Genomic DNA, 26,461 nt, shown 5'->3' with positions numbered 1-26,461 from the left:
GTAGAGAATTCCAAAGATTCATAACCCTCTGAATGCAGAAATTTTTCCTCATCTCGGTCATAAATGGCCGACCCCTTATCCTGAGACTATGCCCCCTAGTTCTAGACTGTCCAGCCAAGGGCAAAGAGCCTCTCAGCGTCTACTCTGTCAAGCCCTCTCAGAATTCTATACATTTCAATGAAATCACCTCTCATTCTTCTGAACTCTAGAGAATATAGACCCATTCTACTCAATCTCTCCTCATAGGACAACCCTCTCATCCCAGGAATCAATCTAGTGAACCTTCGTTGCACTGCCTCTCAGGCAAGTATATCCTTCCTTAGGTAAGGAGACCAAAACTGTACACAGAACTCCAGGTGAGGTCTCACCAGAACCCTGTACAATTTCAGCAAGACTTCCTTACTCTTATACCACAACCCCCTTGCAATAAAGGCGAACATACCATTTGCCTTCCCAATTGCTTGCTGTACCTGCATTTTAACATTTTGTGATTCATGTACAAGGACACCTAAATCTCTCTGAATACCAACATTACTTCGTCTCTCACCTTTGGAAAAAAATAATCTGCTTTTCTACTTTTCCTACCAAAGTGAATAACCTCATATTTCCCCACATTATACTCTATCTGCCACCTTCTTGCCCACTCACTTAACCTGTCTGTATCACTTTGCAGACTCTTTGTGTCCTCCTTACAGATTACTTTCCTACCTAGCTTTGTATCATCAGCAAACTTGGATTCATTACACTCAGTCCCTTCATCTAAGTCATTAATATAGATTGTAAACAGCTGAGGCCCAAGCACCGATCCTTGTGGCACCCCACTAGTTACAGCCTGCCAACCCGAAAATGACCTGTTTATTCCTAGTCTCTTTTCTGTCCATTAACCAATCCTCAATCCATGCTAATATATTACCCCCACTCCCATGAGCCCTAATCTTGTGTAACAACCTCTTGTGTGGCACCTTATCAAATGTCTTTTGAAAATCCAAATATACAAAATTAACTGGTTCCCCTTTATCTACCCTGCTAGTTACATCCTCAAAAAACTCTAATAGTTTTGTCAAACCCGATGTCCCTTTCATAAAACCATATTGACTCTGCCTAATCATATTATGATTTTCTAAGTGTCCTGTTACTGCTTCCTTAATAATAGATTCTTGCATTTCCCTACTGCTGATGGCAGGCCAACTGGCCTATAGTTCCCTGCCCTCGGTCACTGCTCCCTCTCCTTTATATCCCCTCTCTGCTCTCGGTCACTGCTCCCTCTCCTTTATATCCCCTCTCTGCTCTCGGTCACTGCTCCCTCTCCTTTATATCCCCGCCCTGCTCTCGGTCACTGCTCCCTCTCCTTTATATCCCCGCCCTGCCCTCGGTCACTGCTCCCTCTCCTTTATATCCCCACCCTGCTCTCGGTCACTGGTCCCTCTCCTTTATATCCCCGCCCTGCTCTCGGTCACTGCTCCCTCTCCTTTATATCCCCGCTCTGCTCTCGGTCACTGCTCCCTCCTTTATATCCCCGCCCTGCCCTCGGTCACTGCTCCCTCTCCTTTATATCCCCGCTCTGCTCTCGGTCACTGCTCCCTCTCCTTTATATCCCCACCCTGCTCTCGGTCACTGCTCCCTCCTTTATATCCCCGCCCTGCCCTCGGTCACTGCTCCCTCTCCTTTATATTCCTGCCCTGCTCTCGGTCATTGCTCCCTCTCCTTTATATCCCCGCCCTGCCCTCGGTCACTGCTCCCTCTCCTTTATATTCCTGCCCTGCTCTCGGTCACTGCTCCCTCTCCTTTATATTCCTGCCCTGCTCTCGGTCACTGCTCCCTCTCCTTTATATCCCCGCCCTGCTCTCGGTCACTGCTCCCTCTCCTTTATATCCCCGCCCTGCTCTCGGTCACTGCTCCCTCTCCTTTATATCCCCGCCCTGCTCTCGGTCACTGCTCCCTCTCCTTTATATCCCCGCCCTGCTCTCGGTCACTGCTCCCTCCCCTTTATATCCCCGCCCTGCTCTCGGTCACTGCTCCCTCCCCTTTATATCCCCGCCCTGCTCTCGGTCACTGCTCCCTCTCCTTTATATCCCCGCCCTGCTCTCGGTCACTGCTCCCTCTCCTTTATATCCCCACCCTGCTCTCGGTCACTACTCCCTCCTTTATATCCCCGCCCTGCTCTCGGTCACTGGTCCCTCTCCTTTATATCCCCGCCCTGCCCTCGGTCACTGGTCCCTCTCCTTTATATCCCCGCCCTGCCCTCGGTCACTGGTCCCTCTCCTTTATATCCCCGCCCTGCCCTCGGTCACTGGTCCCTCTCCTTTATATCCCCACCCTGCCCTCGGTCACTGGTCCCTCTCCTTTATATCCCCACCCTGCTCTCGGTCACTGGTCCCTCTCCTTTATATCCCCACCCTGCCCTCGGTCACTGTTCCCTCTCCTTTATATCCCCACCCTGCTCTCGGTCACTGGTCCCTCTCCTTTATATCCCCGCCCTGCCCTCGGTCACTGGTCCCTCTCCTTTATATTCCCGCCCTGCTCTCGGTCACTGCTCCCTCCTTTATATCCCCACCCTGCTCTCGGTCACTGCTCCCTCTCCTTTATATTCCCACCCTGCTCTCGGTCACTGGTCCCTCTCCTTTATATCCCCACCCTGCCCTCGGTCACTGCTCCCTCTCCTTTATATCCCCACTCTGCTCTCGGTCACTGCTCCCTCCTTTATATCCCCGCCCTGCTCTCGGTCACTGCTCCCTCTCCTTTATATCCCCGCCCTGCTCTCGAACCTCTGCTCCTGCTCCTTTTATCCCCAATAACCACTAAAAACTGAAAAGACTAACCAATGAACTAAATGCTCACTGACTTGCCCCCGGCGCTCCTCCTTGCCATGTTTTCATTCCTCGTGCGTCTCCCTTTCTGCTCCGCCCAGTCTCAATCTACAGTTTTTTGGTTCAAATCACTCAGCACCTCCTTCCCTCTACACCTAATTCCCACACTCACCAAATTCCCAGTTGAAAGTCCTCACTCCGTTAGAGGTTCACTCCGTTAGAGGTTCACTCCGTTAGAGGTTCACTCCGTTAGAGGTTCACTCCGTTAGAGGTTCACTCCGTTAGAGGTTCACTCCGTTAGAGGTTCACTCCGTTAGAGGTTCACTCCGTTAGAGGTTCACTCCGTCTTTCCCAACCTCTGTGCTCAAGCTCCCTAGTGAAGATGGATGTGAAGTATTCATTTAATGCCTCAGCCATGCCCTCTGCCTCCTCAAGATCTTTTTTGTCCCTAATCGGTCCCGCACATCCCTTGACTACTATTTATTTTTTTCATAAAAGATTTTTGGATTTCTTTTTATGTTAGCCACTAATCTTTTCTCATACTCTCTCTTTGCCCCTCTTATTCCCTATTTTAGATCTCCTCTGTACTTTCTGTATTCAGCCTGGTTCTCTACTGTATTATGAACCTTACATTCATCATAAGCCTCCTTTTTCATTTAAATTTCTATATCTTTAGTCATCCAGGGAGCTCTAGCTTTGGATGCCCCTCCTTTCCCCCTCGTAGGGATGTGTCTACTCTGTACCCGAACCATCTCCTCCTTGAAAGTCTCCCATTGCCCGTTCACTGTTTGCCTACCAATTTTTGATTTCAATCCACTTGAGCAAGATCCCCTTTTTAACTCACTGAAATTTGCCCTCCTCCAGTTAAGTATTTTCACATTCCATGTCCTTTTCCATAACTATTCTAACCTAATGATATTATGATCACTGTTCCCCAAATGCTCCCCCACTGAAACATGCTCCACCTTCCCCACTTCATTCCCCAGAACCAGATCCAGCACGGCTTCCTTCCTGGTTGGGCTGGAAACTCACTGTTCCAGAAAGTTCTCTTGAACACACTGTTACTGTCCCAGTCTATAGTCGGGATAATTGAAGTCTCCCATTATCACTACACTATAGTTCTTGCACCTTTCTGTAATTTGCCTGCAAATGTTCTCCTCCTCTATCTCCTTCCCGCTATTTGGTGGCCTATAATATACACCCAGTAGTGTAATAGCTCCTCGATTGTTCCTTAATTCTAAACAAATAGGTTCTGTCTTTGACCCCAAAACTACACCATCCCTTTCAAATGCTATAATAGTTTCTTTGATTAATACTGCCGTTCCCCCCCTACCCCCGCCTCCTTTCCTTCCTTTCCTGAATACCTTGTAGCCGGGAATATTAAGTTCCCAATCCTCCCCTTCTTTGAGCCAGGTCTCTGTTATTGCCACTATATCATAGTCCCATGTGGTGACGTAAGCCTGCAGCTCACCAACCTTATTTACCCCACTACGTGCATTTACGCACATGCACTCCAAACCCATCTCAGACTGCTTCGCATTCACCCCTGTCTGATCCCTCCTATTTCTGAACTATTCTTTACTCTAGTGCTATTTGTCCTTCCGTGTCCCCTGTGCACCTTGTTTCTCCACTCTAACATTTCATCCTGGTGCCCACCCCCTGGTGTCTGAGACTGTTATCCTGTGCCTTTAAACTCTCGAGTCTGCTGTCAGTGGCTCGTTACCCCATGTACCTTTACCGTCTCCTGTCTGATGTCTGTGCTTTGTCACCCCCTGTGCCTTTACCCTCTCGAGTCTGGTGTCTGGGGTGCAGTCACCCCCTGTGTCTTTACCCTCTGGTGTCTGGGGTGCAGTCACCCCCTGTGCCTTTACTGCTTTGGGCCATGGGGGGAGCTGTCAGTTACCTGTGAAATTTCCATTTGTTCAGCTCACTGATGCAAATTGCACCTTTTGTGTTATTGCAGCAACTGATGACATTGTGAAGGTGGAAGTGTGGGACATAGTGGATAAAGGTAAGTGCTCTCTACCACCTCGAACATCAAAGCTCTGTGTAATTATCCTGAAAAGGTGTCTGGGTCGAGCAGAATGTCACGTCTGAGCTCTGTGGAGTTGTTTTTTGTCTCATTTCGCCCTCACTTTGTAAGTTCCCCCTCGCGTCGCGCCCGCCCCCTCGCGTCGCGCCCGCCCCCTCGCGTCGCGCCCGCCCCCTCGCGTCGCGCCCGCCCCCTCGCGTCGCGCCCGCCCCCTCGCGTCGCGCCCGCCCCCTCGCGTCGCGCCCGCCCCCTCGCGTCGCGCCCGCCCCCTCGCGTCGCGCCCGCCCCCTCGCGTCGCGCCCGCCCCCTCGCGTCGCGCCCGCCCCCTCGCGTCGCGCCCGCCCCCTCGCGTCGCGCCCGCCCCCTCGCGTCGCGCCCGCCCCCTCGCGTCGCGCCCGCCCCCTCGCGTCGCGCCCGCCCCCTCGCGTCGCGCCCGCCCCCCCCCGCACCTCTGTCTGAGCCTGACCGTTCTTCAGATGGAGTTGTTTTACTTTTGTGAGATTTTGGTTTTGGGGACTAGAATGAACCAGACTGTTCGTATCCATGCCCCTGAGATGAGTTTCTGTCCCCATATCCGCTCCATCACCAAGACCCCCTACTCCCACCTCCGTCACATCGCTCGGCTCCGCCCCTGCCTCAGCTCAACTGCTGCTGAAACCCTCATCCGTGCCTTTGTTACCTCCAGACTCGACTATTCCAATGCTCTCCTGGCCGGCCTCCCATCCTCCACCTTCTGTAGATTCCACTTCATCCGAAAATCCTGCTACCTGTATTCTAACTTGCACCAAGTCCTGTTCACCCATCACCCCAGTGCTCTCTGACCCACATTGGCTCCTTGTCACCCAATGCCTCAAAAAAAATTCTCATCCTCATGTTTAAATATGGCCTCGCCCCTCCCCATCTCTGTAACCCCTTCTCCCACCCCCTCAATCTTTCTGTTCCTCTGACTCTTGCCTTTTGAGCCCCCTTTCGCTCCACTATTGGCGGCCATGTCTTCAGCTGTCTAGGCCTTAAGGTCTGGAATTCCCTCCCTAAACCCCTCTGCCTTTCTACTTCCCTCTCCTCTTTTAAGACCCTCTTTAAAAACCCACCTCTTTAATCAAGCTTTTGGTCACCCTCCTAATGTTTGTCTCAGCATGGATTCGTGGACCATACCACTACCCACATCCCACCAATCTGTAAAGCATCCATTTACCCCATTCTCTCCATTCCATCACTTGCCATCATCCTTCCCGCGCTGCTTATTCCCATTAATAACATGGCCCTGGATTTTTGTTACAGGTCTTAGCAAACGTCTTCTGAAAATCCATGTGTGTAACATCCCTTTATCTTTACTGTGATTTCCAAAAACTTCAATTCAGTGACCACTTTACAAGCCCAGATTGACCTCAATCGCCCCGTCTTTGGATGTGAGACTAATTTCATCAAGGCGCACATCACTGAGGAAAGAAGAACTGGTTTCCAATTTGCTGGCTGATCCCTTTGCCCTTTAACAATTACCACCAGCGGTTCCTCGGTACCCTTTGCGTTCCAAAGAGTTTTGGTGAATTCTGGTTGGTGCCTTGTCCATCTCCCCCAACACAGTATCCTGGATACAGACCACCTGGGCCTGGGACAGTGTCATTCTCAATAGTCGGCTTTTACACACTGCTCTCACATACTCCTACACTCTCCGACCGACCCCTCAGATACTCCTACACTCTCCGACCCACCCTCAGATACTCCTACACTCTCCGACCCACCCTCAGATACTCCTACACTCTCCGACCCCCCTCAGATACTCCTACACTCTCCGACCCACCCTCAGATACTCCTACACTCTCCGACCCACCCTCAGATACTCCTACACTCTCCGACCCACCCTCAGATACTCCTACACTCTCCGACCCACCCTCACATACTCCTACACTCTCCGACCCACCCTCAGATACCTCCTACACTCTCCCGACCCACCCTCAGATACTCCTACACTCTCCGACCCACCCTCAGATACTCCTACACTCTCCGACCCACCCTCAGATACTCCTACACTCTCCGACCCACCCTCAGATACTCCTACACTCTCCGACCCACCCTCACATGACTCTACACTCTCCGACCCACCCTCACATACTCTACACTCTCCGACCCACCCTCAGATACTCCTACACTCTCCGACCCACCCTCAGATACTCTACACTCTCCGACCCACCCTCACATACTCCTACACTCTCCGACCCACCCTCAGATACTCCAACACTCTCCGACCCACCCTCAGATACTCGCTACACTCTCCGACCCACCCTCAGATACTCCTACACTCTCCGACCCCACCCTCAGATACTCCTACACTCTCCGACCCACCCTCAGATACTCCTACACTCTCCGACCCACCCTCAGATACGCCAACACTCTCCGACCCACCCTCAGATACTCCTACACTCTCCGACCCACCCTCAGATACTCCTATACACTCTCCGACCCACCCTCAGATACTCCAACACTCTCCGACCCACCCTCAGATACTCCTACACTCTCCACCCCCCCCCCTCAGATACTCCTAAACTCTCTCCCCCCACCCCCCACCCTCAGATACCCCTACACTCGCCCCCCCCCCAGATACTCCTAGACTCTCTCCCCCCCCACCCACCCCCAGATACTCCTACACTCCCCCTCCCCCCTCAGATACTCCTACACCCTCCCCACCCCCCAGATACTCCTACACTCCCCACCCCCCAGATACTCCCTACACTCCCCCCACCCCCAGATACTCCTACACTCCCCCACCCCCAGATTACTCCTACACTCCCCACCCCCCAGACACTCCTACACTCCCCACCCCCCCAGATACTCCTACACTCCCCCCCCCCCCCCCCCCCCCCCCACCCAGATACTCCTACACTCCCCACCCCCCTGATACTCCTACACTCCCCACCCCCCTGATACTCCTACACTCCCCACCCCCCAGACACTCCTACACTCCCCACCCCCCAGATACTCCTACACTCCCCACCCCCCAGATACTCCTACACTCCCCCACCCCCCAGACACTCCTACACTCCCCCACCCCCAGACACTCTACACTCCCCCACCCCCCAGATACTCCTACACTCCCCCACCCCCCAGATACTCCTACACTCCCCCACCCCCAGATACTCCTACACTCCCCACCCCCCAGATACTCCTACACTCCCCACCCCCCAGATACTCCTACACTCCCCACACCCCCAGATACTCCTACACTCCCCACCCCCCAGATACTCCTACACTCCCCACCCCCCAGATACTCCTACACTCCCCACCCCCCAGATACTCTACACTCCCCCACCCCCAGATACTCCTACACTCCCCACCCCCCAGATACTCCTACACTCCCCACCCCCCAGATACTCCTACACTCCCCACCCCCCAGATACTCCTACACTCCCACCCCCAGATACTCCTACACTCCCCACCCCCCAGATACTCCTACACTCCCCCCCCCCCCCCCCCCCCCCCCACCCCACCCAGATACTCCTACACTCCCCACCCCCCAGATACTCCTACACTCCCCACCCCCCAGATACTCCTACACTCCCCACCCCCCAGATACTCCTACACTCCCCACCCCCCAGATACTCCTACACTCCCCACCCCCCAGATACTCCTACACTCCCCACCCCCCAGATACTCCTACACTCCCCACCCCCCAGATACTCCTACACTCCCCACCCCCCAGATACTCCTACACTCCCCACCCCCCAGATACCCCTACACTCCCCACCCCCCAGATACCCCTACACTCCTACCCCCCCGCCCCCCCCCAGATGCTCCGCTCCCCCCCCCCAGATGCTCCGCTCCCCCCCCCCCCTCGCCCACCCACTCCTGCAGTCTCTTCCCCCTATCCCAGTTACTCCTGTTCCTGCACTCTTTCTCCCCCACCCCCCCCCAGATACTCCACCTCCCCACCTTCTCACCATATCCCTCAATCATTTCTCCCGAGAGAAAAAAAAATTTGTCCCTTGACCCCATCTTGTGCTGTCCGTTTCAATGTGTTTCCCTTTTACTTATTCCACAACTCAGGAAAAGTTCTCTGACTTCCGCTCTTGGTCCTAATGTGGACATAAAGCCGGCTGAGGTGAATCGGAAAGGTGCTATTTCTATGTCCGGTACGGCTCCATACATGACTGTGCGTTCTGTAGTCAACTTCACATCCTTTTTAAGTTGTCTACCCTCCTTTTCATTATTTTCTCCTCTTCATTCTGTTCAGGTCATACGTTTCTCCTCCCTGCTACATTAGGTGAGAACCGGACTGGTTAGAGCTGATCCGTTTGGTACCTGCGTGTGCAATTTGGCTGAGGGCGTTTCTTTCTCTATGGGAGCAAGAGAGTAAACATTTGCCTTTATATAAACTGCTTCTGCTATCTAAGGTGCATGGTGTTGCAGTGAATATTAAATCTTAAATGCAGCTGATGTGTACCTGTAATATTTTACTTTTGCCAGATTTTCCCTCCTCTCCGATAGGTGCTAACTCTCACTGGGGTACGATAGCACAGACACTGACTCTCACTGGGGTACGATAGCACAGACACTGACTCTCATTGGAGGACGATAGCACAGACACTGACTCTCGCTGGGGGACAGTTCCACAGACACTGACTCTCACTGGGGGACAGTTCCACAGGCACTGACTCTCGCTGGGGGACAGTTCCACAGACACTGACTCTCACTGGGGGACAGTTCCCCAGACACTGACTCTCACTGGGGGACAGTTCCACAGACACTGACTCTCGCTGGGGGACAGTTCCCCAGACACTGACTCTCACTGGGGGACAGTTCCACAGGCACTGACTCTCGCTGGGGGACAGTTCCACAGGCACTGACTCTCGCTGGGTGACAGTTCCACAGGCACTGACTCTCGCTGGGTGACAGTTCCACAGACACTGACTCTCGCTGGGTGACAGTTCCACAGGCACTGACTCTCGCTGGGGGACAGTTCCACAGGCACTGACTCTCGCTGGGGGACAGTTCCACAGGCACTGACTCTCGCTGGGGGACAGTTCCACAGGCACTGACTCTCGCTGGGTGACAGTTCCACAGACACTGACTCTCACTGGGGGACAGTTCCACAGGCACTGACTCTCGCTGGGGGACAGTTCCACAGACACTGACTGAGTTTTGTGGGCTGTTTGACCTTCGGAGGCATCACTGGTGAGCTGAGCCAGATCCGGCTCTCCCCTGGCCTCCACAATCATGCACTTTCCAGTCAAGAGTCATTTGATAGAAATCAGGTACGTAAAATGTGTCCGACTCCCCACCCCTTCTGACCTCACGAGCCCAGAGAAGCTGCAGTAATTGTCACACCTGATCTGGCTTGGCTCAGACCAGCTGCCGCGGGCACTTTGAACATAAGAACATATGAACATAAGAAATTGGAGCAGGAGTAGGCCAATCGGCCCCTCAAGCCTGCTCCGCCATTCAATAAGATCATGGCTGATCTGATCCCAACCACAAATCTAAAGAACACAAGAAGTAGGAGCAGGACCCGGCCACACAGCCCCTGGGCCCTCTGCGCCACCCACAGGGCATTGACCGATCCGAACTCAGCTTCATGTCCAATTTCCTGCCCGCTCCCCATAACCCCTAATTCCCTTTACTTCTAGAAAACTGTCTATTTCTGTTTTAAATTTATCTAATGATGTAGCTTCCACAGCTTCCTGGGGCAGCAAATTCCATATGTGATCATGTGTTTGTGACTGGCTGGTGCTTGTGGTTTGCATACAGTGACGAGGATGAGCGATTAGATTATCTGAAGGTAAATATTAGGAACACAGACAGCGGCACAGCTGGGTGTCAACATCCTGATTAACCCCTTCAGCACAGGATGGCGTTTCATGTTTCGAAGGCCGTCTCTTAGATTGGCTTGTCTTTCCACCCAGTTACTTTGTGCTGTACATTCCCTTTCCACAGCGTAACTGAACACAAAGGTATCACACTACTCTCGCATTCTGTATGGCGGTTAGTTTTGCAAAATAACAAAACCACTGACTGTTGCTTTATTTGACTAAAAATATCCTGGGTGGATTTTTAAAATTCCATCCTTATCAGCTTTTTGCATCCCTTGCTGATACCGGCTCTGAGCCAGATTCCTGAGTGTTGGAGGATTTAATCTGCAAACCTTATGCATCGATTTCATTGGTCCGCTTGTCCTGTGCAACACCCAAGCTCTATACACTACACTCCTCTTGACCCCACCCATGTACCATGAAATACCAGCAGGTAACTAATTTAGACAGCAAGGTTAAATTCAATTTGGTATTGGGAATTAGAAGACAAAATGCCCGTCAATGGCCATGTACGATAGCCATAGCCCTTGTTTTCTCCATATGCTATTATTTAGCCGTCGCTCAGTGGGTATCGTTCTCGCCGAAAGTCGTGGGTTCAAATTCCACTCCAGAGACATGAGCACATAATCCAGGCTGACGCTCCCAGTGCAGTACTGAGGGGGTGCTGCACTGTCGGAGGGTCAGTACTGAGGGAGTGCTGCACTGTCGGAGGGGCAGTACTGAGGGGGTGCTGCACTGTCGAAGGGGCAGTACTGAGGGAGTGCTGCACTGTCGGAGGGGCAGTACTGAGGGGGTGCTGCACTGTCGGAGGGGCAGTACTGAGGGGGTGCTGCACTGTCGAAGGGGCAGTACTGAGGGAGTGCTGCACTGTCGGAGGGGCAGTACTGAGGGGGTGCTGCACTGTCGGAGGGTCAGTACTGAGGGGGTGCTGCACTGTCGAAGGGGCGGTACTGAGGGGGTGCTGCACTGTCGGAGGGGCAGTACTGAGGGGGTGCTGCACTGTCGAAGGGGCGGTACTGAGGGGGTGCTGCACTGTCGGAGGGTCGGTACTGAGGGAGTGCTGCACTGTCGGAGGGTCAGTATTGAGGGAGTGCTGCACTGTCGGAGGGGCAGTACTGAGGGAGTGCTGCACTGTTGGAGGTGACGTTAAACCGAGGCCCCGTCTACCCTCTCAGGTGGCTGTAAAAGATCCCACAGCCAGTATTGAAAGTGCAGCAGGAGAATTCTCTTTTCCCCCTTGCCCTCGCAGCGTTCCCCCCGCCGCCCCCCCAAAGCTGAATCTGTTCCTGTCTGATAGTCTGGGTGCTTTTGATGATGGTCATACATTCTACCGAAAGTTCCTCATTTCGAATTAGTGGATATTTCAATATTTGAATACACAAGTACGGTGAGTTATCTGGCACAGTACCAAGGGGATTTGCAGCCTTCATGTTTAGTTTTATGTACACTGACGATTGGAAATTTGAAACAATGCACATAAGCAGAGTGTATTCAGGAGGAATTTCTCATTCAGTATGTGGATGGCCCGACTAGAGAGGGGGCAAAACTTGACCTCCTCTTGGGAAATAAGGAAGGGCAGGTGACAGAAGTGTTAGTGAGGGATCACTTTGGGACCAGTGATCATAATTCCATTAGTTTCAAGATAGCTATGGAGAAGGATAGGTCTGGCCCAAAAGTTAAAATTCTAAATTGGGGAAAGGCCAATTTTGATGGTATTAGACAGGAACTTTCAGAAGTTGATTGGGAGAGTCTGTTGGCAGGCAAAGGGACGTCTGGTAAGTGGGAGGCTTTCAAAAGTGTGTTAACCAGGGTTCAGGGTAAGCACATTCCTTATAAAGTGAAGGGCAAGGCTGGTAGAAGTAGGGAACCTTGGATGACTCGGGAGATTGAGGCACTAGTCAAAAAGAAGAAGGAGGCATATGACATGCATAGGCAGCTGGGATCAAGTGGATCCCTTGAAGAGTATAGAGATTGCCGGAGTAGAGTTAAGAGAGAAATCAGGAGGGCAAAAAGGGGATATGAGATTGCTTTGGCAGATCAGGCAAAGGTGAATCCAAAGAGCTTCTACAAATACATAAAGGGCAAAAGGGTAACTAGGGAGAGAGTAGGGCCTCTTAAGGATCAACAAGGTCATCTATGTGCGGAACCACAAGAGATGGGTGAGATCCTGAATGAATATTTCACATCGGTATTTACGGTTGAGAAAGGCATGGATGTTAGGGAACTTGGGGAAATAAATAGTGATGTCTTGAGGAGTGTACATATTACAGAGAGGGAGGTGCTGGAAGTCTTAACGCGCATCAAGGTAGATAAATCTCCGGGACCTGATGAAATGTATCCCAGGACGTTATGGGAGGTTAGGGAGGAAATTGCGGGTCCCCTAGCAGAGATATTTGAATCATCCACCGCTACAGGTGAGGTGCCTGAAGATTGGAGGGTAGCAAATGTTGTGCCTTTGTTTAAGAAGGGCGGCAGGGAAAAGCCTGGGAACTACAGACCAGTGAGCCTGACATCTGTAGTGGGTAAGTTGTTAGAGGGTATTCTGAGGGACAGGATCTACAGGCATTTGGAGAGGCAGGGACTAATTAGGAACAGTCAGCATGGTTTTGTGAGAGGAAAATCATGTCTCACGAATTTGATTGAGTTTTTTGAAGGGGTAACCAAGAAGATAGATGAGGGCTGTGCAGTAGACGTGGTCTACATGGACTTCAGCAAAGCATTTGACAAGGTACCGCAAGGTAGGTTGTTACATAAGGTTAAATCTCATGGGATCCAAGGTGAGGTAGCCAATTGGATACAAAATTGGCTTGACGACAGAAGACAGAGGGTGGTTGTAGAGGGTTGTTTTTCAAACTGGATGCCTGTGTCCAGCGGTGTGCCTCAGGGATCGGTGCTGGGTCCGCTGTTATTTGTTATTTATATTAATGATTTGGATGAGAATTTAGGAGGCATGGTTAGTAAGTTTGCAGATGACACCAAGATTGGTGGCATTGTGGACAGTGAAGAAGGTTATCTAGGATTGCAACGGGATCTTGATAAATTGGGCCAGTGGGCCGATGAATGGCAGATGGAGTTTAATTTAGATAAATGTGAGGTGATGCATTTTGGGAGATCGAATCGGGCCAGGACCTACTCCGTTAATGGTAGGGCGTTGGGGAGAGTTATAGAACAAAGAGATCTGGGAGTACAGATTCATAGCTCCTTGAAAGTGGAGTCACAGGTGGATAGGGTGGTGAAGAAGGCATTCAGCATGCTTGGTTTCATTGGTCAGAACATTGAATGCAGGAGTTGGGATGTCTTGTTGAAGTTGTACAGGGCATTGGTGAGGCCACACTTGGAGTACTGTGTACAGTTCTGGTCACCCTATTATAGAAAGGATATTATTAAACTAGAAAGAGTGCAGAAAAGATTTACGAGGATGCTACCGGGACTTGATGGTTTGACTTACAGGGAGAGGTTAGACAGACTGGGACTTTTTTCCCTGGAGAGTAGGAGGTTAAGGGGAGATCTCATAGAAGTCTATAAAATAATGAGGGGCATAGATAAGGTCGATAGTCAAAATCTTTTCCCAAAGGTAGGGGAGTCTATAACGAGGGGGCACAGATTTAAGGTGAGAGGGGAGAGATACAAAAGGGTCCAGAGGGGCAATTTTTTCACTCAAAGGGTGGTGAGTGTCTGGAACGAGCTGCCAGAGGCAGTAGTAGAGGCGGGTACAATTTTGTCTTTTAAAAAGCATTTGGACAGTTACATGGGTAAGATGGGTATCGAGGGATATGGGCCAAGTGCAGGCAATTGGGACTAGCTTAGTGGTATAAACTGGGCGACATGGACATGTTGGGCCGAAGGGCCTGTTTCCATGTTGTAACTTCTATGATTCTATGATTCTATTTTAAAAATCACGAACCGAAGTGAATGGCTGAATACAAAGGGGCCAGTGGGAAACTGGGGACGAATGTAGCAATTAATGATGGGGGCTTCCCCGTTCTAGCAGAGAGATTGTTCTTCTGGACCTCGACTAAACCTGCTTGTTACATTATTTAAAACACATTTGCATTGCCACTCTGCTTTACTCTGCATCTTGCTTGATGTACATTGTTTGATGGGACGGTGTAGAGGGAGCTTTACTCTGTATCTAACCCGTGCCGTACCTGCCCTGGGAGTGTTTGATGGGACAGTGTAGAGGGAGCTTTACTCTGTATCTAACCCATGCTGTACCTGCCCTGGGAGTGTTTGATGGGACAGTGTAGAGGAAGCTTTACTCTGTATCTAACCCGTGCTGTACATGCCCTGGGAGTGTTTGATGGACAGTGTAGAGGGAGCTTTACTCTGTATCTAACCCGTGCTGTACCTGCCCTGGGAGTGTTTGATGGGACAGTGTAGAGGGAGCTTTACTCTGTATCCAAATGTTGAATTCCCCATCACTAGCATCCATTAGAAATTCACAAGAAAACTGAAAAAGGGAAAATTAGTGAGAACTAAACGGAAAACTAGAATTTTTAAAACCTGAAGTGTAAGCAAAATATGGATATAAAAGTTGAGGATAAAATAAAGCAGCTTATTTTGATACAAGAATGTTATGGAAAGGAAACAGGAATCTGAGTCATTGGCCCAATTGAAGCAGCCCGCTGTTGTTTTGGAACCGAAAGGGTAAATGTCTGTGATGTTTCCTCGCTCGTCATTCGTTCCCTTCCACTGGTACTGAAGAAGGGAATAATGGGGAATAGATGGCCTTTGTAATATAGAGGGATACTTGGCTTCTGAGAAGAATATTTCTGCTTGCAAGCCGTTAACCAATTGTTGCCTTTGTTTAGGTAAAAGCCGGAAAAAAGGAGATGGCTTGAAACTGGAGAATGACCCACAAGAGGTACAGTTGGATATATTTAGAGTTGGTCCAGTGCATATTCCTGGGTGTCTCATTACAGATACTGTGTCTGTATTCTATTAGAAACATTACCTCTGCACGCACTTCCTGTCTATAAAACCTTCCTTCCTGTTGTCACATTTGTGTGAACTTTTCCCATTGTGAATTCCTAAGTCCCTGTTTATAATGGAAGCTGCCTATGTAAACATGTCACACTGTAATTACACCTTCCTGCCATTGGCGGCACTGCAGTGCCTCAGTTTCACATTTCTCGGCTCCTCAGTTTGTAATGTAGAGAATCTCTTATGTTCTACTTATTTGCTTCCCAAATTTCAGTAAGTTTTTAACTATAAACAATATAAAATCCAAGTATTATATAGAAATGCAGAACGAATATGTGACTTCAGAATGGGGCTGAAAGTCGCCTGTTCACCCTAGTCCAATTACCCCCCCCCCCCATCCTCTTACCCCACATAACATCAAGACCACACTTGCTTCTGAACCCCCTGTATGTAGCTTCGAGAGATTGCCTTGTATATTCTAATCATTGCTGTGTGATCAGATTCCCAGGAGGGAGGGAGGGAGGGAGATCCCCGAGTGAGGCCGCCCTTTACTGAACTGCTAACAGCTACTTGTGCGGCTTTGGCAGTCCTGCTCTCTCGGCCCAGAAGTGAGGAGTGGGAGGAAGTATCAATTGGGATAGAAGAGGTTGTATTTACACATAATGAAACCTGCATTGAAAAATTTACACACTGCAAGATGCCCTGTCACATTGCAAATCTTTACAGTTACTCCTGAACAGATATGAAAACGTTAATTTACAGCTATTAGTTGTTGAGGTGTCTCGTGCGTGTGTGTGGTGTCTAAGATATGCTGTGTATCTAATATACTACATTCTTCATTTGGTCATTTTCACGTGTAGCTCTGTTCCTTTTGGTAGCAGTTCAGTGATTTGAACCAGAACTAAAGTTCCCAAACACTATTTTAGCCAACCATCCTGAAGGGAGTGTTCCAGGATTGTAAGTGGCTCTGATACTTTGGCCGTGCCCGTAGTGTCTCTGAAGTTTGGACCTCGGTGTTTACCTGGCAGTGATTTCCAGCTTCTGTTGTTAGTATCAGTCTCCAGCCCTGCAGTTGGTTTGCATTCAGATTGGTTGGTTGGCTGGTGCCTTTTTATTTGGTTGGCTCTTTGCTCTAACTTGCCTTTGATTTAAGTTCATGTGGGTACTGGGTCTTAAAATCTGCAGGGTCCCTTCCCAGTGCCTGACCCACTGGAGAAATACTTGCACTGTCTGTTGACCCGCAACTTAAGTGTCAATGTCATTCCCGAGTGTTTAAATCCACACAGCTCCGTTTCCGAGCTGAGACTTGGGGGAAGTTCGAGCTCACTGAAGCACAACTCTAGATCAGTTAGAGAGCGGAGTACAAATCAGATGCTTGTGGAGGGGCGTTTCAGTGTGGTCACCCTGTTTGTCGTGTTCAGAAGGCGAGGGAGTCCAAAAATCAATCTCAGCCTTGAACATATTCAGCAGACCTTGAACGTGCCTGTACTCTGCTCCTGTTCCTGGCCGTAGTGGCAGCAAGTGGTTGGGGCAAGTGCATTTTCACCGAGTGCAGCCAGTCAGAGATGGTCAAAGCAGCCCAATCAGATTTCATAGATGGTGGTGAGGCCATGGAGCAGGGTGCAGGGGAGGAATTGCCTCTTGATCCTATTGTATTGTAACTATCAAACCCATTTAATCTCTTACATTGGATCACTATGTACCTGTGAACTATGCAATTAGTCTGGGCTCAGAACACATGTCAGCATGGAGCAGGAGCTGGCCCACCCAGCAAGTTTCTTCTAAAAACAACGTCGAGTCTGCCTGTTGTGGATTTGATTCGAATGAATTTCCTAAGAATGTTGTTCTGAAGGCCTGACCCAGAGGGGGTTGAGTGAAACTACAGAGCACCTGAGTATCCGACCAGCCTGGGTTATTCAGCCCGTGCTGCTGTCTGTAGATGGTGAGAGGCACATCCAGAGTTAATCCAAGGATGGAGAGCACTGGTGGGGAGGAGCTGAGGGAACGAAACCACTCACCCGTGTCCTGGCAGCGTTCACGGAATGGGCGTTGACAAAACCTCAGCAGCTGTCTACCCTGCGCCTCAAGCACAGCTTGGGTCCAGCTGCATGAGGGACCTCTCCTGAGACCACCCAGTGGGGCATTCACAAGGAACTTTCATGCATTTCTCAAATAAAAAGCCGCAGTGGTTGTGCTGCGGGAGTTAGCACAGCTGGCACACAGTGCCCGACAATACCCGAAGGTACACAACGGTGCCCGACAACGTCTGAAGGAACCTGACAGAAGGTGCCTGACAGTGTGCCTGGTGGTGCCCGAGGGAACGCGGCGGTGCCTGACAGTGTGCCTGGTGGTGCCCGAGGGAACGCGGCGGTGCCTGACAGTGTGCCTGGTGGTGCCCGAGGGAACGCGGCGGTGCCTGACAGTGTGCCTGGTGGTGCCCGAGGGAACGCGGCGGTGCCTGACAGTGTGCCTGGTGGTGCCCGAGGGAACGCGGCGGTGCCTGACCGTGTGCCTGGTGGTGCCCGAGGGAACGCGGCGGTGCCTGACAGTGTGCCTGGTGGTGCCCGAGGGAACGCGGCGGTGCCTGACAGTGTGCCTGGTGGTGCCCGAGGGAACGCGGCGGTGCCTGACAGTGTGCCTGGTGGTGCCCGAGGGAACGCGGCGGTGCCTGACCGTGTGCCTGGTGGTGCCCGAGGGAACGCGGCGGTGCCTGACAGTGTGCCTGGTGGTGCCCGAGGGAACGCGGCGGTGCCTGACAGTGTGCCTGGTGGTGCCCGAGGGAACGCGGCGGTGCCTGACCGTGTGCCTGGTGGTGCCCGAGGGAACGCGGCGATGCCTGACCGTGTGCCTGGTGGTGCCCGAGGGAACGCGGCGGTGCCTGACCGTGTGCCTGGTGGTGCCCGAGGGAACGCGGCGATGCCTGACCGTGTGCCTGGTGGTGCCCGAGGGAACGCGGCGATGCCTGACAGTGTGCCTGGTGGTGCCCGAGGGAACGCGGCGGTGCCTGACAGTGTGCCTGGTGGTGCTCGAGGGAACGCGGCGGTGCCTGACAGTGTGCCTGGTGGTGCCCGAGGGAACGCGGCGGTGCCTGACAGTGTGCCTGGTGGTGCCCGAGGGAACGCGGCGGTGCCTGACAGTGTGCCTGGTGGTGCCCGAGGGAACGCGGCGGTGCCTGACCGTGTGCCTGGTGGTGCCCGAGGGAACGCGGCGATGCCTGACAGTGTGCCTGGTGGTGCCCGAGGGAACGCGGCGGTGCCTGACAGTGTGCCTGGTGGTGCCCGAGGGTGCGCGGCGGTGCCTGACAGTGTGCCTGGTGGTGCCCGAGGGAACGCGGCGGTGCCTGACAGTGTGCCTGGTGGTGCCCGAGGGTGCGCGGCGGTGCCTGACAGTGTGCCTGGTGGTGCCCGAGGGAACGCGGCGGTGCCTGACAGTGTGCCTGGTGGTGCCCGAGGGAACGCGGCGGTGCCTGACAGTGTGCCTGGTGGTGCCCGAGGGAACGTGGCGGTGCCTGACAGTGTGCCTGGTGGTGCCCGAGGGAACGCGGCGGTGCCTGACCGTGTGCCTGGTGGTGCCCGAGGGAACGCGGCGGTGCCTGACAGTGTGCCTGGTGGTGCCCGAGGGAACGTGGCGGTGCCTGACAGTGTGCCTGGTGGTGCCCGAGGGAACGCGGCGGTGCCTGACCGTGTGCCTGGTGGTGCCCGAAGGAATGCGGCGGTGCCTGAGAGTAGGTAGATTTACCAGCTATGGGAATAATTCAACCAGACGAGGCCATGATCTCAGCACCAGATACAGAAAGGGAGGTTAAAAGAAGTGCAGTTTTATTGGAATGTGAATGTTTCAAGGGGCAATTGATGCTAAATTGGTGATCATATTTAAAATGGCACTGGATAATTACTGAAAGAATATAGATGGGTCTGGGGAGAAGGCAGCACAATGGCACTGTGTAAATCCAGCCCGAGTGTGGCCTAAAGTCAGCACAAGGGCCGAATGGCCTCCTGCACTGAAAGTTTCCACGTTTCTGTTAGCTCGAGGAACGTGTCTGAGTTGAGGGCTTACAATACCCAGTGGAAAACTCGTGGCTATTCGTTCCAGGATAATGACCTTGAGGTTGGGGCTTTTAACTGCTATCTCCTCGGTACAAAAATAAGACTCAGCCCTTGGCTAACTGTTAATAATACAGAACCTGGACCAACCTCCATAATGCGGAAAAATAAGGCTCTCTGCATCTGTTTCCATACGGGCTGCAAGGGGAAGGTCTGAAGAACTGCAGCAGATTGGACCAAACGTACCTCCCAAACCCTTTGAACTTCAAACTGGCCCACAGGGAATTGAAAAGGTCTCTCTTACAATTCAACAAACATATCAGATTAGACCATTGGTTTGCTGAACCAGTCCCACTAACACCTGGTTCTAAGCACCTTCACCTTTCACTGTGTGCAGGACAAAGCCAGCAGCTTGGCTTGTGGTTTCAGTTTTTATTTCAGATTTCCACCACCTGCAGTATTTTGCTTTTCAGCAGCTTGTCTTAAGTGGTTTCAGTTTGCTTTGCAGTCAGAACTTATTAGCATCTGATTCTGAGCCAGTTTTCCTGGTGGTTGCCGTTAAACCAGTTACTATTACAGTAAATAAATTTTCTAAAAAGGAATGCCCGAGATTTTCTGATTCCCTCTTCTGTCACACGATATAGTGCAAAGGGATTGATCTATGAGAATGGGACGGGCTTATTTGGCCTGAGTGGTCTTTCCCTGGTCCAACAGTGGTGTTTTAGTTTTCTCTCTGAAAGGGACAATGAACGTGGATTATCTGTTGGGTTGCTCCTCGCCCAAACTGCCTCACTCAAACTGCCTCACTCAAAATGGCCCCTAGAAAATGTGTTGATGCCTTGCGGTTCCTTCCTGCACCTCATTGGCTGTGATCAGTTCCCAACAGGAGCTGCTGGTACTCCATTCCACTAGTGGGAGAACCGTCACCACACGGACTGCAGCGGTTCAAGAAGGCGGCTCACCACCACCTTCTCCAGGGCAATTAGGGATGGGCAATAAATGCCGGCCTCGCCAGCGACGCCCACATCCCACGAACAAATTTTTTAAAAAGCTGTTTTGAAAGAACGAATGTCCATGTGTCTGGCTCCTTTCAAAAGCGCAAGACGTCCCAAAGTGTTTCACAGCCAAGGGATTCCTTTTTTGAAGTGCAGTCGCTGATGCATAGGAGCAGGTGGAGGCCATTCAGCCCCTCTAGCCTGTTCTGCTACTCTGTCAGATCATGGCTGCCATTTACCTGACTTTGCCCCATATCCCTTGATACCTTACCCCACAAAAATCTATCGATCTCAGTCTTGGAAAATGTCAGTTGACCCCCAGCATCCACAACCTTTGGGGAGAGAGCTCCAGATTTCCACTACCCACTGTGTGGAAAAGTGCTTCCGGATTTCATTCCTGAACGGCCTGGCTCTAATTTTTAAGATTATGCCCCCTTGTTCTGGATTCCCCCACCAGTTTCTCTATCTACCCTATCGAATCCCTCTTTCATTTTAAATACCTAGGATTAGATCACCCCTCAACCATCTAAACTCAAGGGAATACAAGCCAAGTTTATGCAACCTGTTCTCATAATTTAACCCTTTAAACCCCATAATCAGTCTGGGGGTTGCATTCCCTCCAAGGCCTTCCTGAGGTGCGGTGCCCAGAACTGAATGCAGTACTGCAGATTCTGACCAAGCAAGAATACAGGTTTATTTAGAGTCAAGGTTCCAGGCTTGGTTCCGTGTGCTAAATGTAGTTGCTAATTGGTTTGTGACAATTTGGTGAGAAGCCCTAATTCTCCTTATTTATTCCTGTTGGTAGTCGGAGGCGGAGCTGGCTCTGGATGCGGAGTTCCTTGATGTCTACAAGAACTGTAACGGTGTCATAATGATGTTTGACATCACCAAGCAGTGGTAAGGATATCGCAGCATTACACACGAGGTCTCCACTGTACGTGATTCTCTGGCGTGACCCCCCTCTGAGGTTCCTCTGATTTAAAGAATTTAAACCCAAATTGCAGTTTCAAAAAGTGACTGCTGAAAAATGGCACGCTCCCTGCGGAGAATATTGTGACACCAGTCAGTCTGTCGGACAGTTCAGAGCAGATTAGAACATTGGGTCAGGGAAACAGCCCTGTGATTGTGGACCCACCCCTCCGCCCGAGTGTGGACCGCACCTGCCCCGCCCCGGGGCGTGGACACCCCCCCCCCCCCCCCCCCCCCCCCGGGCGTGGACCCCATCCCCCCCAGCGTGGAACACCCATCCCCCGATTGTGGAGGGCCCTGGACATGAGATGCGGTGAACCCGTGCTGTGCTTCTCCTGTTCGGCTTCGCTCTCTGCCAGAAACCTTGCCGTCTTCCCTTGTTTTGGTTTATTTTTACCAAGGTTGTATTCTTGTGGTGGAAAGTTCAATGTCATGTCTAATAGGATTAACATTTAATGTAATTTATTTTAAATATTTTTTCCGGGAGTTTAGGATTGGGTTTATGAGGCCCTGCTCCCAGAGTAGAGCCCTGCTCCCCAGGAGAGCGATTGGAAAATGTGACCCAGAGATTAACTCCTCTCGATCGGGGAATGTGACCTAGTGATTAACTCTCGATCGGGGAATGTGACCTAGTGATTAACTCTCGATCGGGGAATGTGACCCAGTGATTAACTCTCGATCGGGGAATGTGACCTAGTGATTAACTCTCGATCGGGGAATGTGACCCAGAGATTAACTCCTCTCGATCGGGGAATGTGACCTAGTGATTAACTCTCGATCGGGGAATGTGACCTAGTGATTAACTCTCGATCGGGGAATGTGACCTAGTGATTAACTCTCGATCGGGGAATGTGACCTAGTGATTAACTCTCGATCGGGGAATGTGACCTAGTGATTAACTCTCGATCGGGGAATGTGACCTAGTGATTAACTCTCGATCGGGGAATGTGACCTAGTGATTAACTCTCGATCGGGGAATGTGACCTAGTGATTAACTCTCGATCGGGGAATGTGACCTAGTGATTAACTCTCGATCGGGGAATGTGACCTAGTGATTAACTCTCGATCGGGGAATGTGACCTAGTGATTAACTCTCGATCGGGGAATGTGACCTAGTGATTAACTCTCGATCGGGGAATGTGACCTAGTGATTAACTCTCGATCGGGGAATGTGACCTAGTGATTAACTCTCGATCGGGGAATGTGACCCAGTGATTAACTCTCGATCGAGGAATGTGACCCAGTGATTAACTCTCGATCGGGGAATGTGACCCAGTGATTAACTCTCGATCGGGGAATGTGACCCAGTGATTAACTCTCGATCGGGGAATGTGACCCAGTGATTAACTCTCGATCGGGGAATGTGACCTAGTGATTAACTCTCGATCGGGGAATGTGACCCAGAGATTAACTCCTCTCGATCGGGGAATGTGACCCAGTGATTAACTCTCGATCGGGGAATGTGACCCAGTGATTAACTCTCGATCGGGGAATGTGACCCAGTGATTAACTCTCGATCGGGGAATGTGACCTAGTGATTAACTCTCGATCGGGGAATGTGACCCAGTGATTAACTCTCGATCGGGGAATGTGACCTAGTGATTAACTCCTCTCGATCGGGGAATGTGACCTAGTGATTAACTCTCGATCGGGGAATGTGACCTAGTGATTAACTCCTCTCGATCGGGGAATGTGACCTAGTGATTAACTCCTCTCGATCGGGGAATGTGACCTAGTGATTAACTCTCGATCGGGGAATGTGACCCAGAGATTAACTCCTCTCGATCGGGGAATGTGAACTAGTGATTAACTCTCGATCAGGGAATGTGACCTAGTGATTAACTCTCGATCGGGGAATGTGATCTAGTGATTAACTCTCGATTGGGGAATGTGACCCAGAGATTAACTCTCGATCGGGGAATGTGACCCAGAGATTAACTCCTCTCGATCGGGGAATGTGACCCAGAGATTAACTCCTCTCAATCGGGGAATGTGACCTAGTGATTAACTCTCGATCGGGGAATGTGACCCAGAGATTAACTCCTCTCAATCGGGGAATGTGACCTAGTGATTAACTCTCGATCGGGGAATGTGACCGAGTGATTAACTCTCGATCGGGGAATGTGACCCAGAGATTGTTACGACATTAGTAAACCAGTTGGGTTTTGACACCATTCTGGAAGCTTCATGGTCACTTTCGCTGCCGCCCATTTTTATTTAATTTCCAGATTTGAACTGGCAGATCCGGATTAATAGTCCAGTAAGGTACCTCTTTTACCTGTAGGAATAGCTCAATCAGGATTGGAAAAGGTTTGTTCATTGTTTCCCTCCCATGTTTCTGCAGGACCTTCAGTTACATCATGAAAGAACTTCCCAAAGTGCCTGACCACATTCCAGTGTGTGTGCTTGGGAATCACCGTGACATGGGAGAGCACCGGGTCATTCTGCCTGATGACGTCAGGGACTTCATACAGAGCAGCAACAGGTACGGCAAATACCTACACAAGGCTCCTTCCCTACCTGGGTTATCTTTTGAAAATGTGATAACGTGAATAGAATGTTGGTTAATGAACAGGAAGCAAAGGTTTAGACTTGATGGGTGTTGCCCAGATTGGAAAAGAGTTGGAAAGAGTCAGTGCTAGATCCTGTTTTGTTGCTTTAATCTCTCTCTCTTTCTCTCTCTCTCTCCCTCTCTCTTTTCCCCCTCCCCCCTCTCTGAGAGAACAGGGCAGTGGGATTAGTTTGGGATTGATACAGGGCTCTGGGGAGAGAGTGGGGCAGTGGGATTAGTTTGGGATTGATACAGGGCTATGGGGAGAGAGTGGGGCAGTGGGATTAGTTTGGGATTGATACAGGGCTATGGGGAGAGAGTGGGGCAGTGGGATTAGTTTGGGATTGATACAGGGCTGTGGGGAGAGAGTGGGGCAGTGGGATTAGTTTGGGATTGATACAGGACTATGGGGAGAGAGTGGGGCAGTGGGATTAGTTTGGGATTGATACAGGGCTATGTGGAGAGAGTGGGGCAGTGGGATTAGTTTGGGATTGACACAGGGCTATGGGGAGAGAGCGGGACAGTGGGATTAGTTTGGGATTGATACAGGGCTATGGGGGGAGAGCGGGACAGTGGGATTAGTTTGGGATTGATACAGGGCTATGGGGGGAGAGCGGGACAGTGGGATTAGTTTGGAAGCCAGACACAGGTTTATGAACTGTTACTACTTCATTCACAATGTCTAGGTTTACACAATTCATACCATGAGGTTAAACATTGAGAATTACAGTGCCTGGAGGTTATTACAATAGGCACTTCAGAAGAGGATATTAACTGACAGCCCTGGGACATTTTTCAGCATTAAAGCTGCTACGTCAATGCATGTTGTCGTTGACAGAATATAAGTAGTTGCATGCACGGATGCAATTTAAGTAGTTACACAACATTAGCTGTAGCTGTGTTCTCTCAATTGTCATGGGTCAGATTTATAACCTTTGTGACACCCCAGGGTTATCACCCATTTACTGCTTCTCTCAAGATGTAAGAGTCTTGTACACCCGCTTCGTCCCAGGACCGTGTACGCCCGCTTCGTCCCGGGACCGTGTACGCCCGCTTCGTCCCGGGACCGTGTACGCCCGCTTCGTCCCGGGACCGTGTACGCCCGCTTCGTCCCGGGACCGTGTACGCCCGCTTCGTCCCGGGACCGTGTACGCCCGCTTCGTCCCGGGACCGTGTACGCCCGCTTCGTCCCGGGACCGTGTACGCCCGCTTCGTCCCGGGACCGTGTACGCCCGCTTCGTCCCGGGACCGTGTACGCCCGCTTCGTCCCGGGACCGTGTACGCCCGCTTCGTCCCGGGACCGTGTACGCCCGCTTCGTCCCGGGACCGTGTACTGCAGAATTCAGTAATGTGGTTTGGCATTGAGGTTGAACAATGCATGGGCAGGAACAACAACTTGCATTTATATAGCGACTTGAATGTATTGAAACAAAGTCCCAAAGTGCTTCACACCAAGCCACAGAAGGATATTAGGACAGGTGACCAAGAGCTTGGTCAAGGGGTGGGTTTTAAGGAGGGACTTAAGAGGAGAGAGAGTTGGAGAGCGGAGGGGTTTAGGGAGGGAATTCCAGAGTGTGAGGCCTAGGTGGTTAAAGGCACGGCCGCTAAAGATGGGGTGAAGGAGGGAGTGCGTAAGAGGAACAGATTTGGGGGTGGGGGTGGGGGGGGCGGTTGTAGGGCTGGAGGAGGTTACAGAGATAGGGAGGGGCGAGGCCATGGAGGGATTTAAACACGAGCATGATTATTTTAAATTCAAGATGTTCCCGGACTGGGAGCCAACGTAGGTCAGCGAGCACAGGGGTGATGGGTGAACGGGACTTGGTGCGAGTTAGGATACAGGCAGCAGAGTTTTGGATGAGTGCAAGTTTATGGAGGGTGGAGGATGGGAGGCCGGTCAGGAGAGCATTGGAATAGTGGAGTCTGGGGGTGACAAAGGCACGGATGAGGGTTTCAGCAGCAGATGGGCTGAGGCAGGGGTGGAGATGGGCGATGTTATATATTAAAGGCATGGATGAGGGTTTCAGCAGCAGATGGGCTGAGGCAGGGGTGGAGATGGGCGATGTTATATATTAAAGGCATGGATGAGGGTTTCAGCAGCAGATGGGCTGAGGCAGGGGTGGAGATGGGTGATGTTATATATTAAAGGAAATCCTGAATTACATCAGCGCCATACTGTATCTTGTGGAAAACTCATGGAAACCAGAGACCAAAAAGCTGTTGAAGTATCTCGATCACAGCAGCCAGTTTCTTTACATGACTTCGGCTTCAAAGCAATTGGTAAACATAAGAGATGCTCAGTCTCACAGCCCAAAAACAAAGCAATCCTCCCTAGCAATT

The 26,461-nt window shown here is 51.3% G+C and overlaps 1 protein-coding gene across 1 annotated transcript in view; it reads left to right on the top strand.

Annotated features, from left to right (window-relative positions):
• Window positions 1-26,461, top strand: part of LOC137309862 (rab-like protein 6) — a 146,854-nt gene that overhangs the window by 27,351 nt on the left and 93,042 nt on the right. The window contains exons 4-8 of the mRNA XM_067977877.1: window positions 4,771-4,818; window positions 9,068-9,097; window positions 15,455-15,507; window positions 21,410-21,501; window positions 23,918-24,058. Of these exons, the coding sequence (XP_067833978.1) occupies window positions 4,771-4,818; window positions 9,068-9,097; window positions 15,455-15,507; window positions 21,410-21,501; window positions 23,918-24,058 (364 nt within the window). The remainder of the gene's footprint in view (window positions 1-4,770; window positions 4,819-9,067; window positions 9,098-15,454; window positions 15,508-21,409; window positions 21,502-23,917; window positions 24,059-26,461) is intronic.

The sequence above is a fragment of the Heptranchias perlo genome, unplaced genomic scaffold (genome assembly GCF_035084215.1).
Source record: "Heptranchias perlo isolate sHepPer1 unplaced genomic scaffold, sHepPer1.hap1 HAP1_SCAFFOLD_185, whole genome shotgun sequence".
Lineage (NCBI taxonomy): Eukaryota > Metazoa > Chordata > Chondrichthyes > Hexanchiformes > Hexanchidae > Heptranchias > Heptranchias perlo.
Note: the sequence above shows the minus strand (reverse complement) of the source record. Positions and strands in the feature narration are given on the sequence as shown.